Below are 10433 nucleotides of genomic sequence, written 5' to 3'. Positions count from 1 at the left end.
GACGAATAATACTGTAATAATTCCATGTTTTTACAACTCTTGCATGTGTTTTTAGGTGAGATATTTATTCGACCTTCACATTTCCATTCCCACTCCCTATTGTACAGTAGGTTACAGAAAACCATAAAAACGAAAAAAGGTACTTACTGCTGAGCGACAGGAGAAGACTTTTTTTAAAATTCAACCAAAATCCCCGTAAAATACCGTGATCTTATTATGTTATGAAATATTTAAGGAAGGTAAACACTTCCTTAACTTCTTCAAACGATCTTAGTTGAAATCTCAGATTCTTGAACTTACTAAGTCCAAATCTTAGAATCTGGTAGAATTGAGGACCAATCTAAGAACAAAACGACCAATCTAAGGATGAAACCAATCTAAGATACATATTGAATACGGCCCCTGGTAGGGAAAACACTGAATAAACTTCAAAAGTGATAGTGGATAGGACTACAGAAAGCTCACAAAATACGTTTTATATGAAGCTTACTAAGCCCTGCATGCGCTGAAATAGGGCCATTGTGTGGTAAGCCTGATTTTGATGTTACAAAAGAGATAAAATATAATTAAAACTGGTTGACATTTTAATAATGTTTAGACATTTTCAAATGAAATGTAGAAATAAGTAAAAACGCTGTCGAAATCGGTCCTATTTGCATTTTGACATTCAAATGATTTTGAACTTGACTTTAAAATGCGTAAGTGCATCATCAAACAGATATATCATATATCCATAAAGATATATTTTAATGCCACATGGGAAATTTTGCACCTAAGGTATTCTTTGGGCGCGTTCATATGGTAATTAGGAACATTAAATTTAATAAAATGCAAATAATTTGTGTTGGAAAGAACATTAGACATTAATGAAGCTTATATTACTAACGTACAATATCAATGTCTGTATTTAATACCGTTCTTATTCACTAAGCGATAATACGTTGCAGTAATTTAAATAAAGTAAAAAGGATATATGTCTTTCTAAACAGAAATGTCATAAAAACTGCACGTATTCACGTTAATATTATTCTTAACGAAAAAATAATCAAGAATTTGTTTAAAGTTATCAACTTCTGAAGTATCAGGTGAAAAAGGATTGAAATACCTTTTATGATTAAAAATATTTGATGTTTAGAATTCCATTTTGATAGCATATGAGTGTTCAAGAAAAACCAAATAGCTAAACTTGAAAACAAAATATTTATATAAATTATTGACATGATATTTCCAACATTTCAGTCTTTTGTAGTCTTTCGAGAAATTTCAAAAAAAAGTTTTACAGAAAAAGTTGTATTAATGGCAATTCCCCATCTTTACTTGTTTACCGTAAATCCATGCGAAGTTAAAATAAATAACCCAAAATCATTTGTTATGCTTATATGACATGACATACCTGGGGTAAACAAGATCCCATCTCCAGACTTGGGGCAAGTGTGTTCCCATTGCTAAATTTTCGCTGTATTTATTTACGTTCATATCATCATATTTTATGTTTTCATAAAATCTTGAAGGCATTTCATTGTAAAATACTCAATATAGAAAAATATTGAAAATTTCACTTTGTGAAGGCAAATAAACAAAAGAAATCTCAGCTGTTTGCCTTTTTCGAATTGAGAGGAAAGTAATGTAACGGTCCCCTGTAGGCGGCGGATGTGCGTTCATAATAATGTACCGGTCCGCTGTAGGCGGCGGATGTGCGTTCTTAGTATAACATTTCGTTATAGACGGAAGTACTTATGTTTACTTGGTTGGTAGTATGCAATTTAGCAAAGCCCGGGCTCTGTGTGGATTGAGAATTTACTGTATATAAAGTACAAGCAGACCCCTTCAGGGTCGAGCATGCTTTTCTCTGAAGGGTTCTGTTGGTGTTTGTTGGTCTCGCACGTTGCAAATGGTGGCAGCGGTGGGATGTTGACAACTGCCGAATCGGAGTTGCCTTACTCACGAGTTTCCCAGACCAAGACTCTGAACGAGTCTTTGCGGAGAGAAAAGTAATGTAACGGTCCGCTGCAGGCGGATGTGCGTTCTTAGTATAACATTTCGTTATAGACGGAAGTACTTATGTTTACTTGGTTGGTAGTATGCAAATTAGCAAAGCCCGGGCTCTGTGTGGATTGAGAATTTACTGTATATGAAGACCAGCAGACCCCTTCAGGATCGAGCATGCTTTTCTCTGAAGGAACTGTTGGTGTTTGTTGGTCTCGTATGTTACAAATGGTGGCAGCGCACGTTACAAATGGTAGCAGCGGTGAGATGTTGACAACTGCCGATTCGGAATTTCCTTACTCACAAGTTTCCCAAACCAAGACGAGTCTTTTTGGAGTGGAAAGTAATGTAACGGTCCGTTGTAGTCGGCGGATGTGCGTTCATAGTATAACATCCCGTTATAGACGGAAGTACGTATGTTAACTTGGTTGGTATTATGCAAATTAGCAAAGCCCGGGCTCTGTGTGGATTGAGAGTTTACTGTATATAAAGTCCAGCAGACCCCTTCAGGGTCGAGCATGCTTTTCTCTAAAGGGATCTGTTGGTGTTTGTTGGTCTCGCACGTTACAAATGGTGGCAGCGCACGTTACAAATGGTGGCAGCGGTGGGATGTTGACAACTGCCGAATCGGAGTTGCCTTACTCACGAGTTTCCCAGACCAAGAATCGGACGAGTCTCATCGAAGCGGAAAGTAATGTAACGGTCCGCTGTAGTCGGCGGATGTGCGTTCATAATATTGTAACGGTCCGCTGTAGGCGGCGGATGTGCGTTCATAATAATGTTACGGTGCGCTGTAGGTGGCGGATGTGCGTTCATAGTACAACATTCTGTTATAGACGGAAGTACGTATGTTTTCTTGGTTGGTAATGTGCAAATTAGCAAAGCCCGGGCTCGGATGTATATGGACGGTTTACATTATCAGAAATCTTTATAATAAACTAAGCTGCATGTAGATCGCATAGTAATTTTAATTCAGCAATTATACTTTTCACTGTACTCATGGGATTTTAATTGTTTATGCAATAACTCTCTTCTCTATTAATCGATTAAGACTTAATTATACAAAATATTCCTTAAAACCCAACAATAAAATAATACTATTATTTAAAGTTTTATGCTTCATATTATGTACCGGCATATATCCGAGATAAGTTTCAATGGTAAATGGTCGAGATGTTCCGAATGAGATAGAAGAAACATGAGACGTTTGTTTATGTTCAATTTCATAAAGGAACACGCAGCACCTTTGTAATTGTTACGCGGTATGAATATTAAAGTGTTTGATAATCATTGATTTTAGCATGAAATTTTAGAAGGATTATTTACTTAAGTCTTTCGATGTAAACAATGCTGAATAGACTGCAAGTTCGCTATACAAATGAGATAACATTCATAGCGCATTTGAAATGAAAACAAAGGATTTAACTACAAATACGCCGTCTTCAATTTTATTGGTTGATTGATCTGCTATAATGGAAATACTGGAATTGAGCCGAGCTATATCATTTTAAAATAAAGACGATTTTGTTGCCAAAAAGGTGAACACTATCAAGGTGCTTTTTCAAATTTATGCGGAATATTATGAATACCCGTAAAAAAATCTTTACATTTATACAGAAAGAGAAATTCGGAAATTGTTCTAACTGATTCTGGTTTCATTTAGTAGAAAACCGTACTTAACAGACGTAAGTTTTTACATTTTGTCACTTTTATTTTAAGATAACCTTTCCTTTTGCCTATGTTCGATTGCTCATGACGGAACATATTTCTCAAGCTGTTTCGCATAGTAATGATGGCAAGTTTCTGAAGTGATTGTCGTTTTCAACATAAAAGAGCAGACAAGCTCGGTTGTCGTTTCCTAAGGTGGCACTATATCGAAAGATAACGATCTATATAGAGTATAACGGTTAAAAATAGGAACGGGTTTTGCACATATGTATAATATACTTAACAATTCCACAATGGAATTCCACATGGACGCAGACTTATTTTTTGCTCAATGGGCGAACACAAGACGAGAAGATTCCACAAGCTTGGCAGCAGAAGCATAGATTAAAAACAATATCCAAACGGTCTAGAAGTATGGCAACGGTATCATCGGCTTGCTAGATAAACTGTAAAAGTCTGATTTGCCTTCAGATAGATCAACTTTAATTATGTTATTAAAAAGCTAAGGCTATCACTTAACGTATATTTCAGATGTTCGAGTCGGTACTGTTGACACTTTTATTTGGAATTATCGGGTTGGTTTTATACGTATGGCTAACAAAGAAGGACAATGCTAGAGAGTCACCTATGCCAGGTAGGTAACGCCCTTTATATCACAAATCACACTCAAAATGAGTGCTACTCCTTTTAAAAGCAAAATATATTATACTGTCATAAATACCAGACAGACAACACATTTACTTTCATAGAAATCTTTATTGGTTATACCCAAGGGACAAAAGTAGTGCACAGCCTTTATTACACTAAGTTAGCTTAAATACATAATCCATTAATTATTGATATTGTATTATATTTGTTCGTTTCAAAGCGGGTCTGCGTCTTGAAATACGTTCAAGGAACACTTTTTGTTTTCATAAAACGGTAGATACCTGACTTTGCTAGAAACTTTGGCGAGTTCAAACCATGCCGTATGTCGAGAGTGAGTGGACGCGACATCGCTATTATCCGTGTCAACGGTAGTATCGTAAATCAAACAATGTTCTTTGGAAGCGGGAACGAAATTACTTTGTCCTAGTTAGTCGTTATTATCCATCTTGCACGTCAATATAAGAATATGTAGGACGTTAATAATTGTAATGAAATGGTTTAAAATGATCGCAAGCACTTCCAGCTATACTTGTATGCGAAATATGTCAAACAAGTTTGACTTAAAATATCGCATCTTGTCGTCAATGTGACAATGTGACAGTCTATTACGCCGTTAAGCTAAGCTATCATTGTCAGGACACTGATCATAATCGAGTCTTCGATCAGTCGTGGAAGTGTTTATCAGGTTCAATGAGGTGGTCATAGTCCATACGTTTATTCCATATGGATAACTACTTAATCAACGAGAGTACGAAGGGAATCTAAAAGGTTCGACACAAGGATACGTTTGATCTAGTACACCCATAGTCCATTCGGAGCTCCTCGGCAATATTTTGTGTATGCCGGTACATCAGTTAAAGAAGTTCGTAAATTTTGAATAATATCATTAACTAAATGTGGTGTTTAAGAGTTGTATTTATTGATTTTAGTTTAAATTGATTGCCAGTGAATTGTTTTATTGCAAACATAATTAAGATTCCGAAGAGTTAACTCATAAATTTAACTGCTTAATAAGATTACTACGCGATCTTTTTGCAGCGGATTTAAACGTACATATACCACTTTTTGAGTATGTAAACCGTAAAAATACATCCGAGGTTGTTTTCGATAAAATGGCCGAGGAGTTCTGAATGCCGAAAGTCGGGTTAAACACGTTAGGGTATTCCACTATCATACTTTGCCAGCGTTTTTAATTGTTTTTGATTGTATAAGACTACTTACGACCTATATCATTTTAATCATTCGAATGCAATAGCCTGCGACTTAAGTACACATTTTGGGTTGTCATATTGCAGTCGTACAAAATTCACTCCATTCGCACACAATCTTATACAATATAAACGTCGTGCTACAAACCGAATAAACTGTAACAGTCCCAGGTTTGGCAGCCATGTGTCTTGACGAATCGTTATGACGTAAACAGCTTTTTTTATGGACGGACACCCAATCCAAGTTTTACTAGTTAATATATACATCTTCTAAACGACATCTTAATGTACTTTAGATGACAGTAGTGCAAAGTGAAGCACTCATTTACTGATTTTAACCCCCAGTTTTCACTTAATTTACACTGAGCGTGCCAATGCAGTTATAACCCCTACATTTACCAACGACTACAGTTTGGATTGTGTGTTTGATCCAGTTTGTGTTTGTTGTCCTGTTGCTTTGTATGTGTCTTACTTAGTGTTTGTTTGCCATTGATCATTGTGCGTTAGGATCATTGTTATATTTTGAGGTACTGGAGTGTCCCTGTTGTTTCCAATGGTAATGTATTGCAGAGTAAAAGATATGAAATTACAAACATTAAAAATAAGTTAAGCAATGCGTTGATAATGAGGACGTTTTCCTTTCAGCTCAAAATCAAGTAGACACTGAAGCCATTCATAGCTACAACGAAGGTATGTATAATACCACTTTACCAATATAAGTGATCCTGTTTGCAACAGAAAGGCAAAATAATAATGTCACTGTGTAGAGTCAAAAAAACAGACGCCATATATAGATTCAAGAATACTTACGCAACAATGAAAAATGAAAATACCGACGCCACTGTGTCAAATTAAGAAAACTGATGCCACTATGTAAAACAAGAATACTAACGCCATTATGTACAATCAACAATACTGACACCACTATGTAAAATCTAGAACGTTGACCTAACAAATTAAATTCCAAGAATACTGACGCTAATGTTTGTCGAATCAAATGTTTTAGCTCGACTATTCGAAGAATATGGAGGGACTATACTACTCGCCAAATCGTCGTCACCTATTTTTAATTCACTTCATACTTCACACAGTTGTGAAGGACCATTACACAATTAAGTAACATATTGCCATCATCCGTTAATGCACGAATGACACATTATTTACTTACTAACAGTTTAAAGTTTAGGGGCACATTATGTCTGGTTTAAACATGCACTCATACTCTCAAAAAAGATTTACCAAAATTAGTATTATTGTTTAAACATTCAAATAAAAATTAATAAATGTCGAAAACAATGGTTGGATATCGAGTATATTTGAAAGAAAAACGCATAAAATACGGTATTTCAACCTTAACTGTCCATAAATGCAAAATTTATTGATCAATTAAAGGTTCATCAGTCAAAATTGATGTTTGTAATACATTTGAATGTTTGATTTTGAATAAGAGTGTCACTTTAAGTTATATGGCAAGTTTGAGGTTTCACTAATAAACTACTATTTCCCTTCATTCAATTGACTTCATACTTCAAATTATTGTTAACGGCCATCACACAATAAGGTTAAATAACTCAATTATCCTAAATACAATTTATGGCCCTTGATTGTCTTCGAAAGTTAAGTTGATATATAAAAGCAACTTATGTCTTTTAACTCAGATCTCAAATTCCTATCAGTCAATGGACTTCATACCTCATACAGCTTTGCACGGCTATCAAAAAATGGATTTAATTACTTCATATTGCCCTATATACAAATCAAATTATTGATCGACTTACAAAATTTGGTTTAAGTTGTATGGCAGCTTTGGGATTTAATTCTGATCCAAAAAACGGTAATTCAATTAACTGCATACTTTACACAGTTGTCCACGGCTTACACAAAATAAGATAGCGTAACTTTATATCCACTCAAATTATATTCCATGATTTGTTTTCCTTTTCTTTCCTTTTCAATTGATATTGACAGGCACATATTATATTATTGATGTGTTCATTTCAAGGAAAAGCGGTGCATAGTTGAGCGCGCTGTCCTTGGATAGCTCTTGTTGCAATTATTCTTCTTTCTAACTTAAGACTAAATCTTCAGCTTACGACTTATTTGTCACGTCCAGTATTGGAAAATCAACATCAGTATAAAAAGTCCATTCATCAAACTTTCATCAATCAAAAATAAATGTGTTTAATAACCTAGAAGAAACATACCTATTCTATTATTATTTGGCTGGCAATTGATAATATTTGGTTTCGTTATATCTCCTTTTTTCATATTTAGGTAATAACTGGTACATTCAAGATAAAGATGTCAAATATTGAAACGGTGTTTACGCTTTTCTCTACAAAATTCATGCAAACCATTTGCAATCGTGTTTTTACACGAATAATAGGTGAAAAGATGTCACATTTTCAAAAACCATTTAAAACATATTAATATGTAGTTTTTGTATTGGTTTGATAAATCTCAGTATTCCATTCAATAAACCATTAATACCATTTGATGAGGATGTTCAACTTATTTATAACATTGTTTTCATTTAAGGTCGTAAAGAAGCAGAAACTGAAGACGTCCGGACAGAAATTGAAGGTAAGTGTTTTTTTGATAACGATATATGTTATAGTTGAATATGGTAATATAAACGAGTAAAAACAACAGAATAATAAGTTAATTTGAAATGAAGCCATATGAATAAAATGAGCTATGTTCATGTTTATTCAACAGTTATCAACATTTTTTGGAGATTATTTATACGAGCTTGACAATCATTAACCATTTATCATACAGCACGGGAACATGTCGGCGGTTTTTAAACTCATAAGACGATTGTCGTGTGATTATCGCCAATCTTTAGCAATTGTTCGGCGATAATCCACAACATATGTCGACAATTGTCCGATAATACTCGGGAGAAGTTTACTTTTCACAGCTGCGACGCTTTTTTTCAACTTTTGTTACCAGTTCCGGCGACCTCTTGTCCCCAGGAACCCGAATACCTTTCGCTATATGTCGTATAGATTTGAACTAATGTCGCATATGTTCAGATGGTGCCTATGTGAAAATTTGCTGTTTAAAAATTCTCAACATCGATTAAGCCTCACGTACGATGCAACGTTGTATTCTTGCTTTGTATGTGCCTTACTTAATGTTTGTTTGGGATTGATCACTGTGCGTCAGAATCATTGTTATATGTTGAGGTACCGGATTGGTCCCTGATTTTTCCAATGGTAATTTACTGAAGAGTAAACTCCTGTGCGAAATGATACGAAGTAACAAACATTAAGCATATAGAAAGCATTTTTTATACTATTCTTTATATTATTTAACAATGTATATTTAGGTAAGTCTTTTTCAGCTGAAAATCAAGAAGTCACTGAGGCCGTTCAGAGAGACAAAGAAGGTAAATGTTATATAACATCGGTATAAGTGATAAGTTAAATTGTATAGGATCACGACTTCTGACAGAACGTTGTAAAGTCAACGAAAAATGACGACACTACGTAAAATAAAAGAATAGACGTTACTATGCAGAATAAAGAATACTTACGTAACTATGTAGAATCAAGAATACCGACGTAACTTTGTAGAATCAAGAATACTGACGTAACTTAGTAGAATCAAGAATGCAGACGTAACTTTGTAGAATCAAGGACTCTAACGTAACTATGTAGAATCAATAATACTGACGTAACTTTGTAGAATCAAGAATATTGAAGTAACTATTTAGGATCAAGAATACTGACGTAACTATGTAGAATCAAGAATACTGACGAAACTATTTAGGATCGAGAATACTTACGTAACTATTTAGGATCAAGACAACTAACATAACTATTAAGAATCAAGAATTCCGACGTTACTTTGTAGAATCATGAACCCTGACGTAACTATTTAGAATCAAGAATACTGACGTAACTTTGTAGAATCAATAATACTGACGTAATTTTGTAAAATCAAAAACACTGACGTAACTATGTAGAATCAAGAATACTGATGTAACTTTGTAGAATCAAGAATACTGACGTAACTTTGTAGAATCTAGAACACTGACGTAACTGTGTTGAATCAAGAATTCTTACGCAACTATAACGAATCAGGAATACTGACGTAACTATGTAGAATCAGGAATACTGACGCAACTATGTAGAATCAAGAATACTGACGTAAATTTGTAGAATAAAGAACACTGAAGCATCTATACTGACGTAACTTTGTAGAGTCAAGAATACTGAAGCAACTATATAGAATCAAAAATACTGACGTAACTTTGTAGAGTCCAGAATACTGACGTAACTATGTAGAATCAAGAATACTGAAGCAACTATAATGACGTAATTTTGTAGAGTGAAGAAAACTGAAGCAACTATGTAGAATCAAGAATACTGACGTTACTTTGTAGAATCAAGAACACTGACGCAAGAATACTGAAGCAACTATGTAGAATCAAGAGTACTGACTTAACCTTGTAGAATCAAGAATCCTGACGTAACTTTGGAGAATCAAGAATACTGACGCAACTAAGTAAAATCAATAATACTGACGTAACTATTTAGGATCAAGAATACTGACGTAACTAAGTATAATCAAGAATACTGACGTAACTTTGTAGAATCAAGAATACTGACGCAACTATGTAGAATCAAGAATACTGACTTAAATTTGTAGAATAAAGAACACTGAAGCATCTATACTGACGTAACTTTGTAGAGTCAAGAATACTGAAGCAACTATGTAGTATCAAGAATACTGACGTAACTTTGTAGAGTCCAGAATACTGACGTAACTATGTCGAATCAAGAATACTGAAGCAACTATAATGACTTAACTTTGTAGAGTGAAGAATACTGAAGCAACTATGTAGAATCAAGAATAATGACGTAACTTTGTAGAATCAAGAATACAGACGTAACTTTGGAAAATCAAGAATAC

General features: G+C 34.5%; 1 protein-coding gene across 11 annotated transcripts in view; it reads left to right on the top strand.

The window, feature by feature from the left end:
- Positions 1 to 10433, top strand: part of LOC128228959 (interferon-inducible GTPase 1-like) — a 51051-nt gene that overhangs the window by 21384 nt on the left and 19234 nt on the right. For 8 of the 11 annotated variants that reach the window (XM_052940545.1, XM_052940556.1, XM_052940555.1 and 5 more), the window contains exons 1-5: positions 3318 to 3671; positions 4186 to 4288; positions 6156 to 6200; positions 8049 to 8093; positions 8860 to 8904. In XM_052940545.1, the coding sequence (XP_052796505.1) occupies positions 4186 to 4288; positions 6156 to 6200; positions 8049 to 8093; positions 8860 to 8904 (238 nt within the window). In that variant the 5' untranslated portion in view covers positions 3318 to 3671. Of the gene's footprint in view, positions 1 to 3317; positions 3672 to 4185; positions 4289 to 6155; positions 6201 to 8048; positions 8094 to 8859; positions 8905 to 10433 lie in introns of those variants that run through there. The other 3 variants (XM_052940549.1, XM_052940548.1, XM_052940546.1) reach the window with 3 other exon arrangements.

The sequence above is a fragment of the Mya arenaria genome, chromosome 3, assembly GCF_026914265.1.
Source record: "Mya arenaria isolate MELC-2E11 chromosome 3, ASM2691426v1".
Lineage (NCBI taxonomy): Eukaryota > Metazoa > Mollusca > Bivalvia > Myida > Myidae > Mya > Mya arenaria.
This window is presented reverse-complemented; position numbering and strand designations above follow the sequence as displayed.